The sequence below is a fragment of the Epinephelus moara genome, chromosome 19 (genome assembly GCF_006386435.1).
Source record: "Epinephelus moara isolate mb chromosome 19, YSFRI_EMoa_1.0, whole genome shotgun sequence".
In the NCBI taxonomy this organism is placed as follows: domain Eukaryota; kingdom Metazoa; phylum Chordata; class Actinopteri; order Perciformes; family Serranidae; genus Epinephelus; species Epinephelus moara.
The window spans coordinates 29,807,689-29,828,704 of NC_065524.1; the positions used below are offsets into that span (position 1 = coordinate 29,807,689).

Consider the following 21,016-nt stretch of genomic DNA (forward strand, 5'->3'; position numbering starts at 1 on the left):
TCGCACTTTCACATTGTTTTACTCACTATACATTTTCTATAGAGGGGAAAAAGGATTGTTTTTGCAGGGATATCCAGGACCTTATAAAACACGGATTGGGCGGGTTGTTTGAGTTTTGGGACGTGTGTATTGCCCTACTTGAGATGGTCATTGTGTCATATCAGGCTACCATAGAGCCTTAAAGGTCCCATATTTCTCATACATTTTCACATTCATTCTTGTATTTTGGGTGTCGACTAGAACATGTTCAAAGGCTTTAATCTTAAAATAAACACTTAATGTCCTCGTACTGTCTGCCTGAATATATGTGTAGTCACCCTCTGTCTGAAAAGCTTCGTTTTAGCGCCTGTCTCTTTAAGAGCTCCCCCAGAAAACCCCAGTCTGCTCTGATTGGTCGGTGTCTCCGGGTCTTCCATATCTGCACTTTCTCTGTCTCTGCACTGTCATTGCTGCTGAGAGAATGACTGTGACAGCACTGTAGCAGCACTTTCTATCTTTATATATTGTTTGCCTGGAACTGCATCACTAGGCAACAGCTTGAGTCCATTTCTACTTCCTGTCAGCTGATGTCATTCACGTACACTAAAGCTATAAAACAAGGAAGGGTCATTTGTCAAACACATCACAATATGGGACCAAACAGAGTTATCTAGAACACTGGTTCCCAACTGTTGGGTCGCGGGTCCGTTCTGAATGGGCTGCAAGTGACTCGCAAACGTGTCAAGTTTGTAAAAAACACACTTTATTTTTGAAGTACAGTGAATTTCTGGCACAAGCTTTTATTTTGAAGTGTCGTTTCCTGCTGTAGAGTGAGTGACTAACAGACAGCTACTTGACAAAGACAGCAAACTAGCTCAACAACATGGCCAAACGCAACTCCAAAGCTGAATATATTCAATTTGGTGGACCTTGAACTGGTGACTAAGGAGAAATCTTGACCTTATGGCTGGACCAGTTGGGAACTCTTCCATTTTGTTAAGATGACACATGTGCTGGCTGTCAGTCTGTGATCATGTTGTCATGTCATAATAATGATGACTTCACACACACACACACACACACACACACACACACACACACAGGACAATGCATTCTGGGTCTGAAGGACATCCAACGGTGCTGATATGCAATGCAGCAGTGTGTGTGTGTGTGTGTGTGTGTGTGTGTGTGTGTATGTGTGTGTGCATTAACACTTTGTGTGTTTGCAGAATGTGATCTGCCCTTGAAGGTCTTTCTGGGCTCTCAACGATACACACACACACACACACACACACACACACACACACACACACACACACACACACACACACACACAGACAAAGACACACAGTTTGGTCAGTGTGTGTGTGTGTGTGTGTGTGTGTGTGTGTGTGTGTCGGGGATTATCACTCAGATACCAGACACGTGTGTGTGTGTGTGTGTCGGGGATTATCACTCAGATACCAGACACCATGTAGAAATGTCCAGCAGACCGCAGCCATATTTGTTTTGCAGCAGAGGATGGTGAGGAGAAGGTCAAAGGTCATGGAGGTAATTCCCATCATGCAGCAGCTGTGTGAGAGCTGGGCTGTGTCTGAAATCACTCACTGCACTTTATTTAACGTCAGCTTTCTTATTATCTGTGTAAATTTATGACTTTATGACTCACAAAATTTTGTTGTGAGTTGTACGGCCTGAAGACAAACATTTACAGAGGATATTAAACCCAAAAAAATGTTGGCAGTGTACATTTCTGCAAACCACAGATACATTATATTTTCATCTTATTATGTAGCAAATATATATAAACTTAATGTTTCAACAATGCTGTGGTTAACGTGTTTAGCCACACTTGCTTAGGGTTAGGAACAGATCATTATATTATATACTTTGGCTTAAAATATCTGATTTGGGGGAACAATCCCAGCTGGAAAAGCAGCAATGTCTCAGTAAAAACAACTGCTTTTTGTGCCATTATCCCACCAAGGTAATGTAGCAATGTCTCGGTAAAACACAGTCACTTTTCATTGTGCTATACCTGTTAAAAAATAGTGCCGGGTTGCTAAAAAACACCCATGTTTGGATACTAAAAAGGTGCAGATTAAAACAGTGACAGGTCCTGAAAATACACCTATGTTTGGAGGCTGAAAAAACAACCACTGTTTGCTGAAAGACACCCACTTTTAGTGCCTTAAAAGCTGTAGGACACACAGCAAGGGGTCCCTAAACACCATCCACATTTGGGGGTTGAAAAGCCACTAGGAAAACAACCACAGTATGCTTAAAAACTGTTTGGTGCTGTAAAAGCTGCTGGAAACACAGCAATGACTCAGTAAAAACAACTGGTTTTGCTGTTTGTTGATCTCAAACTGTCTGCAGCTTGGCAGGCGTCTCGCCTAAGTGACACGCCATTCACCATCCCCTCCACCCGACGATGACAACGTCAGCTCATATATCACTATTGAAATGTTGTTATGATATGTATGAAAAATACAAATTTTACATCAATGACCCCCTCTGATCTTTTCTGTAGCGCCACCATGAGGCCAAAATTTGTGTGTAACACTAAATTGAGCTAAATCATCAGGTGCCATTCAGACTTTGAAACACTATCATCACATCATGTCATGCATCTTACTCATTACACAGCTCATGTATTGATGATATTTCTTTCTTTTTTTTAAATGACAAACTACATGAACAGGTGTGTCACACAGTGATACATCAAAATAGAAACAATCGATATATGCATATCAATAAATAAAGACAGATAATGACAGTAGTTACAGTACAGGTTTAAATGTTTAAAGTATCATACTTTTGAAGTTGTAAAACAATAACTTTGATCCCATTTCATATCTAAAATCAAGCCTGCTATATTTTGTAGTTCCATAATTTTTCTTCCAACAGAATTTCAACCTCTCTCTAAAGCAACAGAGGGCTGAAAGAAAAATGAATAAATAAAAATTTCAAAATACAATAAAGAGAGTAACATACACAAATAAATAAATATACGTATGAGTGTGTGCATATGCATCCAAAACTAGGCACTTACACACACGCAAAAAAAAAATTCTGACTTTTGACATTAGATTTCATACTAAAAAAATAATTAATTGAGACATGAGATACATGTTTTCATAGTCACTGTCATCTTTTTCCAAAAAGTAACGTGTGCAACATGAGGCAGCATTACAGCTGAAACCTCAGAAATATGGTGTCTCTATATTTGTCCATATTCATCACAATAATCTAAACAATGTTTAAATTTAGGCACAGTAGCTCTAACTGAGGGTGGGTGGTATCTTTTTGTCACCAAGCGTTCCCCAACAATGACTGTGACATAAAATCTGCCAACTCTGAACAGAACCGAACAAAAGATATCACTTTTGTTAAATGTCAGCGTTTCTTTCACAGTAGAGTTGGACTCAACTTCAACATGTTGCCTGGCAACAGCTGGCTGTCAGCACCCACTCAGGTGTATGTGTGTGTGTAACATGATGAATAAGACTAACTGTGTGGGCAGTTTAAGTGCTGGGCAGATATTCAGAGAGAAAATAGATGGAGAGAAGAGAGAAAGAGAAGAGTGAAGGAGAGTTTAGAGAGGAGGGGAGAAGGAAAGAAGGAGGAGAGGACACAGGAGAGGAAATGAGAGGGGGAGGAGAGAGAAAGACTGAAGAAACGAGAAGGCATCAACTTTTCTTTTCTTTCTGTATCTCTCACAAACACTTCCAGACAGAGTGGTGTTTCCATGGTGACCACTATGGGATGCCAAACTGGTTGCTTAGAGAGGAAGAGGCGGAGGAAGAGGAGGAGGAAGAAGAGGTCGAGACCGGTGGATTTTTTCCAGCTTTTCCACAGTGACTGAAGTGTGTGGGTGGGCTCTTTCTCTTTCTCTTTCTGCGTCTCTCATGGCACCAGTGTGAGAGTGGGGGTGGAGGTATTATCACTATTTGCTGTATTATTTGCACCAGGTTTTGGCTGGATGAGGGGTGAAGGCGGCAGTCGCGCACCCGTGGAGCTGCCGATGAACAGGGTGGAGGTGTTTTAATCCACAGAGGAGGGGAGGGAGGCATGAGGTCAGACAGCCTGGGCTGGGAGGACGGAGATAGGAAAAAGGGGGTAGGCCGGGGTCTGGAGGGTCCAGGCTGCCTGGGAGCGGGGTGGGGGTGGGGATAAGAGCTGGGTGAGACGAGGGGGAGAGAAAGGAGTGGTGCTGGGTTGGGAAGAGTGGGACGGACAGCACCAGTCCTCAACTGAGGCCAGTGCTTCTAACCCTTTCAACTGCTGGAGGAAGTGATGGTGTGAGGAAGGCTGTCCTTGTGACCTTCTTCCCAAGTGCCGTACACTCTTCCATATGATGTGGGGGAGTGGTGGTGATGGCAGGGCGTCCTGGAGAGCTGCGTGTATGGTGGTAATGGCAGACAGACTGTCTCTGTGATTTGTAAGAAAAGTTAACAGGGGAAATATCAGATCATGAAAAGAAAAACTTTGCCAGTAAATGAAGAAAGTTGTTTGGGGTCCTTTTTGTTGCTCAGATTTTGAACTAGATGTTGAATCATAAATATAGATTGTGAGAATATTGGATGTAGCTACCGTGACGTCACCCATCGACTCCCGTGTTCGGCATATCCGCCATCGCCATCTTGGTATTTAGAAGTGATGATATTTGGGCAAGAGGTTGGCATTGTGAAGGAGTGAGGGGTGGATCTGACTGAGAAGCTGAGGTCCACCCTGAATAATGCAGAACTTAAAGCCTTTGTAAAATGTAAATGGGTGAGTTATATAAAAATTCACCCCCATACCAGCTGTAATGAATGAATATTAGCTATAGAGACCAAACCATTTTCTGAACCAGGCTGTAAAAATGTTTATTTCCGCTGGAAAGTTAGACATTTTAACATGGGGGTCTATGGGAATTGACTGGTTTCTGGAGCCAGCCTCAAGTGGCCATTCAAAGAACTGCAGTTTTTGGCACTGGAATCGAATAGCATTAAATGCGTAACAGAAGAAGGAGCCAGAAACAACATGGCAAAATCTACATCCAGAGCTGTGACGTTTTGGATGTACGAAATGTACAGAGCTGTAAAGTTGTACACCATGGTACCAGTTTGCTGCTACCTAACCGTAGCTAACTTGATTGGTCTGTGATGTAATAGGTAGACCAGAAAAAGGTCCAATACTAACATGCTGAAAGGGGGCATATTGCCACCTATTGTAGCGGAGTCAGACCTACTTTGGTCAATAAATCGATGCCCCTCTCGTGCTTGTATACTGGGACAAGGACAGGAGTCCAATTAAACAGCCTAGTCGAGCTGTAACCTTAGCTCAACTCAGCTGTGTATGTAAACTTACTGACTGATATCCAATGATGGGACATGTTGGCGAGTAAAAGACTTCCATGAAGACTGATCTTGTGTATTCTCGCTCATGGTTCCTCAGAGATCCGATCTTGATCCTTAATCTTCACTTCTCACCGCACATTTGAGGAATTGAGACGCTCTTCAAGATGACGGGTCTCGGTCAATTTCAGGATCAAGTGATTGAACATAGAGGATTTGGGGAGGGACACTGGGATGAACCCATGAGGTTTGTTTTTGGGAGCATTTATGGACAAAAAGCAGGCTGGGAGACGAAAGAACTGTCTCACATGTCAGGCCTGTGATGATCTCTGGCACAGCAGCATGTGGTCTTAGCTTTGGAGGGGAATTTAAAGGTCCAGTGTGCAGGATTAAGGGTCATCTATTGGCAAAAATGATGTTTAATATTCAAAACTATGTTTTCATTAGTTTATAATCACCTGAAAATAAGAATCTTGTTTTCGTCACCTTAGAATGAGCCATTTACATCTTGACTGGGAGTGGGTTTCTACACTAACCCAGAACGGACAATTCAAACACTGACTCTAGAAAGGGCCATTTGTGTTTTCGCATTGGCCACCATGGTTCTGTTACACGCTTGGCTCTTGTGGGAGCCCTTCTGTGCAGAGTTTGCATGTTCTCCCTGTGTCAGCGTGGGTTTTCTCTGGGTACTCGAGCTGTCCAGCTTGTCCGTAGGTGTGAATGTGAGTGTGAATGGCTGTCTGTCTCTATGTGTCAGCCCTGTGATAGTCTGGTGACCTGTCCAGGGTGTACCCTGCCTCTCACCCAATGTCAGCTGAGATAGGCTCCAGCTCCCCCGCGACCCTCAGGAGGATAAGTGGTTAGAAAATGGATGGATTGATGGTCTAGACCTTCAAATGCACTGACAGAAGAAGTATTTAAGAAAAGTACTAATACCACTCCTTGAAAATACTCCACTACAAGTAAAACTCCTCCATTCAAAACTTTACTTAAGTAAAAGTATTTAAGTACTATAAGCAAAATGTACTGAAGTATAAAAGTATTAGTGCAGTAAAATATTCCCTGTCAGTGTTCCTATTAAATCAAGTCAACTTTATATGCGTCAGACAAAAAGAAACTGGTTGCTGGTTCTTTGTCCTGTCTTAAGAGACACCGGCTGCTGCTATTAATTCATTCCAGCCCACACACACACACACACACACACACACACACACACACACACACACAGTTCTGTCATGACGTCCTCATGATAGTAGATGGTGGGTCCAACAGTCTGTCCGTCCTGTGCTCCAACACGTTATGTAAGTATGTCATTACATTAAAATCCTCACACCTCCGCTCTCGTCCTGATTGTGTGTGTGTGAGTCATGTCTCGGGATGGGTTGGCATGACGACAGAAGGTCCACTAACAGTGTATCCAGGGAGAGTTGGTCTCCAAGCTTGAGCACACACACACACACACACACACCGGGTCACTGCAGTGAACAGGAGCTCTGTCTCTGCTGTGTCAGGGGTTTTTGTTGTCGTTGCCGTGGCAGCCGATCAGGGATTCTCTGGCTGTGATTTAATTGGATCAGATGACAGGTAATCGGGTCACGTGACTTGCTGTTATGTAATGACAACATGGCTGGGGCGTGTTTGTTTACATCATACAGTGACATATAGACTCAGCAGTGAGTCCAGGGATTAAAACCAGCGACCTGCTGCTCACAGCCCTGCTGAAGAACCACTGACTGATCTGCCGGAGATGAAACATCATAACGATAATGATTTCATTTTTCTAATGCTGACATGGTCCTAAAATTCAAAGAGTTTCAAGGAAATTCTTGGGAGAAAATTATTATTCTAACTCCAAAAGAGTTGCAGTACGTTTTTACTTTTTTCTCATTTGTGCCATGCACCAAACATCAAGGCGCATTCCCTGTGTATGAATACCTACTTGACAATAAACACAATTCTGATTAACCATTTAGGTACGGTTTTTTTCCAATGTAACTTTACTAAATTTAACTTATGTGCAGTGTTTCACATTATATTGTAACTTAAAGGAGCAGTGTGTAGGGTTTAGTGCCATCTAGTGGTGAGCATTGCAGATTACAGCCAGCTGAAACTTCTCCCATGTGCCAAACACAAAATGCTGGTTAGGTTTCCTCCGACCTCGTCACATATTGACGTTTGATCATCGACTTTCCACATATAGATACAACATGCAAGGTACCCTGGGTGTGTTGGGTGTTGACGTAGCAGTAGAGTGTCCGCCCTGAGACCGGGAGGTCGTGGGTTCGATCCCCGGCCGGGTCATACCAAAGACTATAAAAAATGGGACCCATTGCCTCCCTGCTTGGCACTCAGCATCAGGTGACAATCAGTGGGACTTTAACTTTTGTTCTTGTCCCTGATGCAGTTGGCCACCATTAAACTAATAGCAACCGGCTGCGCGTCACGCTAACGTTTAAGGATGGCTTTTTTCGGTGATTTCGCCAGAAGTCACCGACCAAGAGCCAGTTTTTGACGACTTCGGAGTGAGACCAGACTGTCATGGTTTATTGAGATTATTTACCTTGAGCTGAATTATCCAGAGGTCTCCGCCTCTCCACAACAAATGAACCCGCTGATAAATCAAACAAAGCAGTTTCAAATTAAAAATCAGTGCACACTGCTCGTTGGGCAGCAAACTATGGTGGCCAATGCAAAAACGCAAATGGCCCTAGAGCCGCTGTTTGGTTTGTCTGTTCTGGGCTACTGTAGAAACATGGCGGTGCAATATGGCAGACTCCATACACGAGGACCCGCTCCCTATGAAGATGTAAACAGCTCAATCAAAGGTAACAAAAACATAGTGAATCTTATTTGGGGATGAATATACACTATGGTATATTATGTTTCTGCCAATATTTTCCCTTAAATATATATCCCCTACACACCTGACCTTCATGTTTGTCTACAAATAAAAGTGGATGCCATCAGAACAGTGGTAAAATGACTTTAATCACACCTAATTTACAAACATAGTAGCTGCAGCTGCTTCAGTAGAAACTTTCCTCAAAGCAGTGGGTGTTTTTAAAGTGCTGGATACATTACATCAACATTTTCTTTTTATTATAATTAAAATATTTCAATAAAGTTATTAATACGAGAGAACACTTTCAGCCCATACGTTTCCATCTCGTCTGGATTCAATCTGAGGCCTTCTACAGACAGTCTCCAGCTCCAGTGTGTCATTCAGGAGTCGTCCTTCACAGACTCCACAGGAGCATGGATATAACATCTACACTCAGATCTCTACAGCTCTGAACACTAGAAGCAGCTCTCAGTGTTTCTGCTCTGAGCAGGGAAGCGAAGCCCTTCAGGGTATGTTTGATTCGCTGTTCAGAAGCGCGTCTTGAAGCCGGAGATCTCCAGCTTGTCGATGCTTCTCTGGTTGGTGAAGGAGGCTCTGGTGATCCGACTGCTTGGACTTCCTTCTTTACTCAGCCACACCTTCCTGTGGACGACACAGAGAGAAAGAGGAGAAATTATTATGCTCACATATGTTCACCACAATCAATACTGTGATTACAAACTTGTAAACGTCTTTTATCAAAACATTTCAGGGATATTTCTACATCCTCCTGACGCCCAGAAATTCATATTTATCGATGGGGCACTAGGGGTGGGAGATACAGCCCTAAAATAATATCACAATATTTCAAAAATCCTTAATGATTGAGTTGTTTTTTTCCACCTGGACCTTTATGCTCTGACATTTCTCCTCTAATCATCACGCCGTAACCTGTGACAGGCTGTTATGATTCCACAACTATCACACATTCACATATATGGAGTTTTATATATGTAGTTTTTTATTTATATGTAGTGACACCTCGAGTGTCATGCAGGTTTACATTACCAAAGGTTTATGACAAAATCACTTAATGAAACCGACTCCTGTGTGCACATGGCGAGAGAGGAGAGGGAGAGACGCTGTGCTGCTGCCAGAGGAGCCGCTGAATGAGTTCCCTCTGAGCGGTAAGTCACTAAAAGAGTCTGAGAAGTCCGGGGCTGTTCATAAAACATTCAGGACGCCACAGTTGGTTCCACACTACTGCAGCTGCTCCTCTTTTTGGAACCACCGTGGAGTCGGTAATAATTTCGCTTTGAGCCATGCTTGTTGTTGCCATGGGTAACAGTGTGATGTCAATATATCAACAAGTCGAAATATCACAGGTATCACAATATGAATTTTTCATATTATATTAGAAATTATACTGATAATATCGTGAACAAGATGATATGGCACACCCCAAAGGGGGACCAGTTAAAAGCATGCACAGTACCTTCAGTATTACACTTCTTAGACTTGAATTTAATCGTGTAATGTAAATGTACTGTACTGTGGTACTTTGGTGGAAAAGACTGACCTGATGTCCACAACAAGGGACATGTTACAAAACATAATTACAGTTCTGAGAGGAAAAAAGCTTTGTGATATGTTTCTTACATCCCAATAACTTTAATTATGTAATAATTTATGCTAATAAACTGAGCTATGGATTAAAGGCAAGAAGCCATAAAAATATCTTTGAAAATATATATATTTTAAAACCTTTTCTTTTGGGTCTCAGGAGGGTATCCATCACCATACAGTGCTCACATTATTCTGTAACATATGGAAACTCCAGCTGAGCGAGCAGATCTCGTACTGTTGCCATTTTGGGACATTTCCTACACAACTTGACGACGTCCTTTGGGACACACAGCGGACCAAAGTGTTGGACAGACAGACTGACGTCATCATCGTGTGCCTCGCTGCTCGTGGGACAAAAATGTCGACAATAAATAAATAATTAAACAAACTCCACCACCAGCCACTCAGAGGTCAGGCCAGTATTTGGAGAACCAGGGGCATGATGGGAAAATGCAAACATTCCTGCAGCTATATTTAACCATGAGAATCAGAGTGTATTCTGCAGCAGAACGACTCCGTTTCACCAGCGGCTGACTGATGATTGTGATGCTTCTGATGGTGTGCATGTAGATTAGAGGAGATTTGAGGGGATCAGGGTCACGTCCGTGTAGCCGCTGCTGCGCTGACTGAAGCTCAGCCAGAGAGAGACAGAGTGCGAGAGAGGAAGAGGGGGAGGTGGAGACAGAGAGAGAGTTTGTGACGGAGAGACGAGCTGTCCTACTTTTTCTTTTTTGGCAAAAAAAACCAAACTTCTCCCCATCTACAGTCGACTGATCTGCTCAGTGACCCACTACTCTACTGTACACACACACACACACACACACACACACACACACACGCAGCGCAGAGCTTAGTATTAAGTCTCCAGCAGCTGGATGTTTGTTGGTTTGTAATCTGCTGCCATTTTACTCCACAACAACACACTGATCCCTCGCTGACAATACACTCCCAATTCCCCAAACATCCTAAAATGGTAATTTTCAGCATATTACAACTTTGGTGTTTTTTGTTTTTAGCTGTGGCCACCATTTCTATTAATAATTACAGCATTTTACTCACCAAGTTACCACGGTAACGTTCACTCTAATGTCATTTTCATGGACAAAAACAAGACCCAAATAGAAATAAACTGAAATTCCTTTTTACTCAATTCAATAGAACTTTATTTATCCTGAAGGAAATTCTCGTGCCAGAGAAATGCTTCAAATTACAGTGACACTAAGTACAGTACCAAAATTCAACATTCACAGCCCGTAACAACCACAAGAACCCGTGGGGTCCACGGGTCAGGGTCACTCACTGGGCTCAGTTTTAGAAACAATACATTATTAAATATCTTGCAAAATATACAACCATCACAGCCTGACGTTAAGAAATAACACCACATCTTCATCCCAACAGGTCAAACACTGCCGCTTTGTCAGTGGGCATACATGTCAAAATATGACACGCTAGGTACCCTCTTGTGTTGGTTTTGGACATTAAGGGACGGCATGTCGATCTATGCTTGTTGTGTCACTTTAAAAATACACTTTTGTTTTCACAGGAAATGTACTGTTGCTGCTCGTTACATGCATGCAGTGCAGGTTAAACACATTTTGATTTCTGTAGAAGAAGCCCACTGCTCTTCACATCCAGATCCTCAGCACCCGCTTCATCTCATCTCATCTCATCACCACTAAAACCACCACCAGCGTCTAGACTCCACGGGGGGTTCCCTAATCTACTGCGTCTTTATCACCCTCCTGAAATATATGACATCATGATGGGGTCTAATCACCAAGGACTTTTCACATTTCTTATACTTATGTGCACATGTAAATACTTTTTTTCCCCTCAGAATAAGTATCTCCTGATTGAAATAAAAGTTTCCAGCTGTAGCTTTCAGGATAGAAAAAGCTGCTGGTCATGATGGTCAAAGTCAAACACTGTTGTACGCCAAACTAGTCTATGGATTATCATCAAAGAGTTGTGTTAGCTTGTTTGTTTAGTTTTGTACTTGTAAACTTAATGTATACTTTTATATTTAGTTTCCTGCCTGCAACAGTTTCAGGCTTACTCTCACAGATAGAAAACTAAATGTACAAACTTACAAAAATAATTTGACGATACAAATTCTGTTACCAGGTGCACCTTTTTGAATAACATGAATATTCCACACGAGTCAGCCCGTCCTCCTCCCTAAAGCTGAGCAGTTGGATGGGCAGATTTTGGTGCCCACAGTGTTGGTGCTCACACTGAACGTAAATGTGTCCGTTGACAATTTGAGGAGTAAAAGTGGTTGTTTCCAAGAAATATTAACAAAAAAGAGTAGTAAAAGTAAGTCAGCTCCATCTGCTCTGCAGCAAAAATCAGTTTTATATCACAGTCCAGTCTCAGCCAGGACTGACAGCCAGCCACAACATGTACACTAACACTCCAATAATATTAAAACAAGCTCACTACAGTTTATAACAGATATTTTGACAGCAGCTCAAACTGCAGCCAGCCAACCCAAATTTCTAACCTGCCGTGGTTTAGGGGGGATAATGGCCGTGACCTGGGGCTGCACTACTAATTGAATATTAATCTTGATCACTGTAATACAGACGTTTGAAATGCATGCTCCGCTCATAGAAAACTGCAGCAAATCAAACAAGTGCTTCCTAATTTGACAGAATGTCACACACACACACACACACACACACACACACACACACACACACAGTTCTACCATGTTCCCGGATTAATGTAATCCAGCTCATGTGAGTGTCAGACACCTGTTACATCTGTTTTTCTCTTTCTTCATCCCTCCTTTCTTTCTTTGCCCCTCCCTGTAATTTTTCTCCTCCATCCTCACATGTTGTTTTTTATTCCTCAACTTGGCTTCACTCCTGCAAATTCCAAAACAGGCAGACTTGTTAGTTTCCGATCCTGCTTTCTTTTAATAATCTCTCAGCTTCAGGTTTTTATTAAAGCTGTCGACTCTCTGGGAGTTTTTTCTCAGAGGAGAAAGAGGAAACCACCCACTCGTTCACCTCCCACCACCAGCTCTTAATCTTTTTCTCTCGATCCTTTCTTACATGTTCTTACTTTCATCACTCTGCTTGCTTATCTCTTTCCTTCCTTTCTCTCCTCCGCCCTCTCTCCTTCCTCTCTCTTTTTCTCTCCCCCTTGTCTCTCCCACATTTCTCTCCCTGTGGTTTAGCACATGTCGAATGGCCATTTACCCATCATTTGGATGTTTCTAGATGCAAATTCACTTTGAAGAACAGCTTGTAGAGGAAGATTGGCAACGAGAAGTGACTGATTTATAAACTAAAGATGACCACAAGCTGGCCACAAGTTGAACCAGTCAGTTGCATTATCCATTGCACTGCTAGCCCTTCATGCAAAGCACAGACTGTTCCAGGAACCAAAACCAAAACTCAAGATTATCAGGCAGAGGTACAGAGGCATCAGACAAAGGTTCAAACCAAGCAAGCAGGCACAGGTCAAAATCTAAAAATGCAACACAAAAAACAGGCGGGAGACGATGGGAAGTAGATAGAAGCACTAACTATGATATGGTGACAATGAAGGCAAACTGACTGATGTATGTACTGGGAGGTAAACGAGCAGACACCAACAGGTGTGTGACAGACTGGACAGGTAGTTCACTGATAGGCTGACAGTCAATACAGGGGGAGTGCCAATGAGTGTGGACGGTGTACTGACGGGAAAAGCTGTCAGGTGCTGAATGGAGAATGAGCAGAGGGGTGTGTGCAGGAGGAGCAGCAGGAGGGTGGGGTCAAGGTTGAATCCAAATGTCCACCCTCTGGACTTGCAGACTGAGCCTTCGCAGACCTCAGTTGTATGTAGTGTGACGTACAGTATTTACTGTCATCACATAAAGTCTGCGAGGGCAGTAAGTGCAAGCAGCTGATAGACAGCCCTCGACTGTTTTTAATCAGTGGTTATTAAATCAGTGAAGTCTGCTAAAGTCTGCACCCCAAGCGGACTCTCTGGAGGTCTGCAGGAAGTCCGCTTGAGGTCCCTTGTGGGCTTGCTGAATCGTGGATTTGGACAGCCCTCAGCTGCCCTGGACTTCCCAGGAACGCACCTGCAAATTCTGCGAGTCTGCAAGTACGGTGAAGTGGGGATTCAGCCTAAGAGAATTAGGAAGCTCCAGCAGAGTCCATGATAGAGGAGCTCTGAATATCTCCCTAACACTATCTCATCTGTATGGGTTTCCTAAATGATGTGTGACAAATGAATTACTGAATTCTTCAAAATAGAATTACTACTATTTTGGCAATTTCATCATCAACATGCAGTGCAAGTTTTCAGAGAAGCTGTCTTAAATCAGGCATTTACTGCTGCAACGATTCCAAAAAAGAGCCTGTGTATTCCTGGAGGGACGGCCTGTCTCCTCCTCACCTCGATCCATTAGTGTTACCCCCCCTTTCTCTGCCCAAAGGAACAGCTGCTTCCTGTTTCCCAGGCCCTGCAGGAAGTGAGGTCGTGGTGAAAGTGGAGTCGACAGGAAGGACGTGAGAGTGAGCGTGTTAACACGGAAAAGATCTCTGATAGAATAGAAGGAAATAGTAGAGTGTGTGTGTGTGTGTGCGTGTGCATGTGTTTAATCTCTTCAATGAAAGCGAGTGTTAATGAGTCTGTTTATAAAAGTCACACTGAGGTTAAGGGTGATTTATTAGCAGAGCTCCAATCAGCTTTAATTTCCTCCTATTATTAAATCAAACTCTCATTTCTGGTCCTGGATTCTGATCCAAATGTTCTCAATAGTGACACAACACAGTTTAACCCTGAAAACTGATTTCATTGCAAACTTGATTCATAAGAAGTTGGTTACATTGGTGTTCAAGACACTTCCTGTATGAAGAAACTAACGTCTCACAGTGTTCAGATGGGATTTTGGCCCATTCTTCCACAGACAGACTTTAAACTTCGAAGAATTTCGGGGGGCTGCTTGTGAATCTTGAGAAAGAAATTCACTTTTAAAACTTCAACAGTTAATGTTCTCAGTTTCCAAACACTTTCTGAGTGTTGCTGAAAGAAAAGGTGATATAACACAGCAGTAAACATGCTCCTGTCCTGACTTTTTTGGAACGTGTTGCAGCATCAAATTCAGAGTGAGTGTATATTTACAAAAAACAATAAAGTTTATCAGTTTGAACATCAAATATCTTGTCTTTGGACTGTATTTATTTGAATATGAGTCAAAAGGGATTTGCAAATTACTGCATACTGCTTTTATGTACAGTTTACGCAGCGTCTCTTTTTGGAATCAGGGTTCTAGATTTATTCTGCCTTCAACAAAATAAACATTGTCCCAAATATGCCAAATATGAGAACAAAGAGAACAAAAGCAAGAACACACATTCAATCCAGTATGGAACGCAGATATATGAGGGCAGAAACAACAAATACAGTGCAACAAATTATAAAAACCATGTAGCCCCTGGGTACACTGGTATATGTGCTATGGTCATGCCCTAAAATGAATCAAGACTGGATGAAGATTCACAAAACATTAAAACCACTGGTGGGTGAAGTGAATAACATTGATCGTCTTGTTACAGTGCATTGTTCTGCTGGGAGACCTTGGATCCTGGCATTCATGTGGAGGCTACTTGATGTGCTCCACCCACCCGAACACTGCTGCAGACCAAGTACCCCCCCTCATGGCAACGGCACTTATGGATGGCAGTGGCCCCCCAGCAAGACACTCCACTAACTCTTGTTAAACAGACATAAGAGCCTAAATTTAGCACAAATTTAGTGGCGCTGACAGAGAGGCAACTGGAAGCATCGGAGCTTCGTCACTGAGGGTTAATAACAGTGCTGAATGCACTTCCTTCCTAATGAAATGTTTGCAAGGCTGATATTACATACGGCTTAAGATCGGCATTGTTTTTCCATCCATGTTCACCAGCCAGCAGTCTGTGTTGTAATGTATGCAATCGTTAAATCCCCACCTTCCTTAAGAGACATAAATCCAGTCCCAAAGGGGCCTTTGATGCAGTTTAGGGGTCCTGCCCCTCCCCTCAACACTGTGATAACAACAACGAGCACTGTGCGTCTACAATAAAGACCAAGATTAAAGCTGTAACACACACAATGACATTTCAGGTATGGCTCATTTATCCTGTAAGTACATTAACCTTTTTCAATTTGTTTTGTAGTATAAATGTTTCACACGTGTTTCAAAACATGTTTAGCTATTTTCTGAGTCCAGCAGCTGAAATAAGCAGCTCTGCTTCAGTAAGCTCCACCCATCTGCTGCAGCAAGGACATGAAACAAACACCAAGAATTATATCATTGTGTGTGTGTGTGTGTGTGTGTGTGTGTGTGTGAGAGAGAGAGAGACAGCAGATCCCAGGAGGCACTGATGTCATCTAAAAGAGACGTCCACACCCTGGTGACATCACTCCCACCGGACAGAGAGGATGTCAAAACACTCTGAGCTCCAGCTTCAGCTTCATCACTGATTATTACTCATTACCACTCATTCAGTGAGGGGAGAGACGGACAGACAGAGGAGGGGAAATATGTGTGTGTGTAACTGCCAAAGTGTGCAGTGATGTGTTCAGGAACTGGTTCCTGATCAGGTTATTCTCATTTCTTCTTAAGATATTAAGACTGACCAGAGAAAAGGTGATGAATCACTTATTAGGAGGGACACCTACACAGACTGCAGCTCTCCATGTGACCTGAACTGAAGTGCAGCCTGGACTGTTCTGTTGTGAAGGTAAAGAGCGCCATCTAGTGGCTGAAAAAAGTAAAACCAAAACACACGATGTGGTGAGCGTGAATGTAACGCTCAGACCTGACTTAAGTTGACATCCTAAGTGAAAACATTTTTTTCATGCACTGGTCAATTTTGAGATTTTTGTTTTTCTGCTTCTTTTTTTCTTTTTAAACTTGTGGAAAGAAAACGTCAAAAATACACAGGTGGATGTTTATTTTAGGTCAGATTTCTGTTTTGGAAATATACACAATAAGCACATATTTAATTAGATAATGCCTCATTTGCATATTTAAATTAGAATTTTCAAAAATTTGTTATACAAAAAATAATTGTCTTGATGTAAGTAGGGAAATTTCACGGTGACATTTATTAATTAAAATCTTTGTACCCTAGTGTCTTTTTAAAAGAATAGTTATTAATAGTTATTATTATTATTATTATTTATTTTTTCATATTTTCTCATAAATATTTTTTTTATATTTTTAAAAAATATATTTTTATATTTTTTATATCTTTTTTTCATATTTTTAAAGGCCGTTTTCCCAAAATGAGTTTGTTTTTTTTGTTTTTTCCCCTCAAACTCTGAGCTTAACATCTCCTCATCAGTAGCAATTACATACACTAACCTTTTCATTTTTATTTATATCTACATTCTGGAGATTTTCACACAGGGGTTTGTTCATATATCACTCATAGCCTGATTTATAGAACATTTTATTCCTAAAAGCATGGCGGAAATGGTTCCTTTATGGCTGTCAGCAGTATCATCTGAATTATGGAGTGATAAAAGGAGATAAAAAAATCCTTCTATAAAAACCTTTGACTCTAATATGACAACAAAGGCATTCAGCGATGTTCATACTTTTGTTCTGGAGATATATGCAAATCTGTGCACATTTAATTATATAATACCTTGTTTGCATGTCTAAACATAACATTTCAGAAAACTTAAACATTTTTTACCCTATTCACCTGGGTAGTCTCCCCTTAACTGAAGGAATTTACGCCTAAAGCGTTTATTCAGGTTGTTCGTCCATCTGAATGAGAAATCTAAACAGATGCCACTGTAATATAGTCTATGATTTGGTGTTGCAGTATCACTGTGTACTCACATCTCCTCCACCATGTCAGCAGGACCCTGGACCTGTCCCACCACCGTCCCACCCCAGGTGTTCTTCACCCAGCCGACCAGGCCGAGCTGCAGACCTTGCTTCTCTGTGTACTGCAGGGAGGGAGGGAGAGAGGAAGGGGTTAATGTTGTGTATACTTGTATGATAAAGTTGTTTTAACAGAACAAGACCAAATAATATCAGATAAAGTTGATGAATTTGCACCACAACATGTTCAGCCATCTAACAAGAAGCAGCACTGATCTATGGGGACTCCAGTCTGAGTAATCACATTACTTTTTATTGTTGTTTTCTGTTCTGAGCTCCACCTTTACCAACTGCAACATTACAGTGATGAACACATTAATGCATCAGCAACATTAATGCAACAGATATGCAGACATAAGAGCAAGACACACAGGCTTTGAGCTGGTTTTGCATCTCTTTGTTGTCATTTTGTGTCTTCTTCTTGTTGTTTTGTGTCTCTTTGGGGTATTTTTTTGTCTTTTGTGGTTGTTTTGCGTCTCTTTATAGTCCTTTGGGTATCTTTGAGGTCACTTTGTTTCTATTTGACAAAATCTGTCTCTGTTTTGGTCATATTTTGTTTCTTTGTAGTCATTTTACACCTCTTTGTGGTTGAGTCTCTTCCTGGTCAGTAAGTGTTAATTTGCATGACATTTTACAGGTGAAGGCCAGGGGGAGCCCTAACACTTTGGGCCTGTTCAGTAATCATACTAGTCATACTTCACTGGCCTACCAAACAGATCACAAAGATGACGTATAGTTTTTTATTGAAACCATCTGTGCTAAATTCTTGACAATAATAAACAAGAAGGCGCATCTTCAATTTTGACACTACCTCCCAGAGATGACCTAAAATAAAAGAGAGAGAAAAAAGAAAGAGATTGAAAAAGAAAAGTGGGGATATACCTATCAGACCACTCATCAATCCACTCGCCCAGCACTCCCGGTAAATTTTAATATGATGCTCAATTTGTGTTGTTCAAGAAAATAACTAAATGGTGGCCTTATGTTGTTAATTTCGGGGTGCTGAAAAAAAGGCTCCAACTGTTAAACCTTGTATTCAGGAGGAGCATTCAGATTCTGTCCTGGCAGTGGAACAGTGGACCAGCTCTTCACCCTTGCAGGGCTGCTGGCAGTGGAACAGTGGACCAGCTCTTCACCCTTGCAGGGCTGCTGGAGGCACTGCAGGAATACAGGGTACCGAAGTTATTGCTATGAGCTTGGTAACCCTGTATAACCAAAGTAAGAGCTGTGTCCACTTACTCTGCACAAAGACACACACGTTTTCAGTGGGTATTGACCTCCACCTGGGCTGTCCCTTGGCACTGATTCTGTTTGCGATATTCATGGACAGGATCAAAAGTGCAGCCATGAGGAGGAAGGGGTTCAATTTGAGGACCTGAGAATTGCATCTTTGCAGATGATGTGGTTCTGTTGGCTTCATCGCACCATGACATCCAGCATGCAATGGGGTGGTTTGCAGCTGAGTGTGAAGCGACAGCATGAAAGTCAGCACCTCCAAGTCTGAGGCCATGATCTCTGCCAGAAAACGGTGGATTGTTCCCTCTGGGTGCGGAGAGAGTTACTGCCCCATGCCAAGGAGCTGAAGTATCTCGGGGTCTAGCTCACAAGTGAGGGTAGAATGAAGCGTGAGATGGATCGGCGGCTTGGTGCGGCATCAGCAGTGATTCAGGTGCTGCACAGGGCCGTTGTGCTGATTACCCGTCCATCTTTATTCCAACCCTCACCTATGGTCATGAGCTTTTGGTAGAGACAGAGAGAAAGAGATCACGGATACAAGTGGCTGAAATGAGTTTCCTCCGTAGGGTGGCTGGACTCAGTCTTAGAGATAGGGTAAGGAGCTCGGCTTCTTTGCAAAGGGCCCATTGAAGTGGGCACCTCCGGTTATGAGGTTTTTCAGGCACGTCCAACTGGTAGGAGGCCCTTGGGCAGACCCAGAATATGCTGGAGGGATTATAAATCTCATATGGCCTGGGAACGCCTGGGGATCCTCCAGGAGGAGCTGGAGAGCATTACTGGAGAGAAGGATGTCTAGCCTACTTTACTCAACCAGCTGCCCCCGTGACCCCGCCAAGGAAGAACGGATGAAAATGGACAGATTGTGATCATATCTTTAAAAACTGCTTAGTTCATCACTCAAGGTAAACCTAATTCTTTCTTGGAGTAATGTGTGTGTTCGTTCTGTGATCCATAGCGTCACTGGAAAGACTTCGTCGCTTTTCCAGAATTAAAGTATGCTTTTATTTTCTTTTTCTGTGATTAGGAGTCGGTGTAAACATTTTAATGACATATCTAAAAATATCCTGGTTTGTAAAACACTTGAAACAAAAGGAAGAGCCTTGTATCGAAGCAACAAAAGCGTATTTAAAGTTCAGGGTACTGGAAGTCACAGGTTACTGGCTGTTAAGTGTAAAAAGGGTGTTAGTGAGCTACAACATAGCTTTGGTGGCACAGGAAACAGCAGGTTGTGATGGGAGCAAAAAGAGAAACTCACCATTCTGAAACAAACTCCTGTCGAAATTTAAGAGGGAAAGAGAAAGAGAAAAAGAAGATGACTTGAAATATGTGATCAGAAAACAGCAAAGATGAATAACAACAGCCTGTTTATATGTTGTTTTTCATGATAAATGGCTGTATTTTCACTGACTAAAACAAACAGCTCCTGAGATGTTCTGGTAAATTCTTAATAATCATATTAATTCTGAGGCAGCAGGAAGTCAAAGTGCAGTGAGATCCTGTCCCGCCTGCAGCAGCAGAGCTGTGCCTGTTCCTAAATTAAGCAGCAGCAGCAGATCAGTTTACAGCTGCAGCTCACAGAGCACAGCAGAAAAGAGAGGAAGAGGAGGGAGGAGAGTTAAATATACAGACCCTGAACATGACCGAAGATCTCAAAGTCCACCGACACCAATTTGGTTCCTGTTGACATCCTGAGAGAGAAACAAAAACTGCCCCTTTAACAGAAGAGGAGGGTGACGAACGGGTGAATACTCCCTGTGCTCTGTCTGTCTCTCTTCACCACTCTGCACCAACACGGTCATGTCTTCCTCCAGATTTTTTAAAGGAAAATCTCACCATAGAGGACGCATGCGCTGATGGGATCTGTAGTCCATTAAAGCTACAAAAACTACAAACACTGTTTTGCTCTTTACAGATATGACAGTCTCTTTTTTATTGAACCTACACGTACCACGGTGCATCGTGTAATGTACTCAACTACGTGCTGATAGATGGGACACACTTGTTAACTGGGAGCCATGTTGTTTGTATATCGCAGGGTACAGACTATGGGTGCTGCATAAGGACAACCGACTGCAGCTATAGAAAGCAAGGCACTATGTGAACTAGCGGGACGAGACACAATAT

At 42.3% G+C, this 21,016-nt stretch overlaps 1 protein-coding gene across 2 annotated transcripts; it reads right to left on the reverse strand.

Annotated features, from left to right (window-relative positions):
• Nucleotides 1–8,319: 8,319 nt before the first annotated feature.
• On the reverse strand, nt 8,320–20,695 carry LOC126407264 (acylphosphatase-2-like). 2 transcript variants are annotated; one of them, XM_050072028.1, is made up of 4 exons: nt 20,522–20,695; nt 20,148–20,164; nt 17,612–17,721; nt 8,320–8,805 (listed from the first exon to the last, which is right to left on the reverse strand). In XM_050072028.1, exons 1-4 carry the CDS (start codon nt 20,577–20,579, stop codon nt 8,691–8,693), a joined length of 300 nt encoding a protein of 99 aa, XP_049927985.1. In that variant the 5' UTR covers nt 20,580–20,695; the 3' UTR covers nt 8,320–8,690. The 2 variants fall into 2 exon arrangements, with proteins under 2 accessions (XP_049927985.1, XP_049927986.1); XM_050072029.1 differs by lacking the exon at nt 20,148–20,164 and having other exon boundaries at nt 20,522–20,655.
• Between the last annotated feature and the right edge of the window lie 321 nt (nt 20,696–21,016).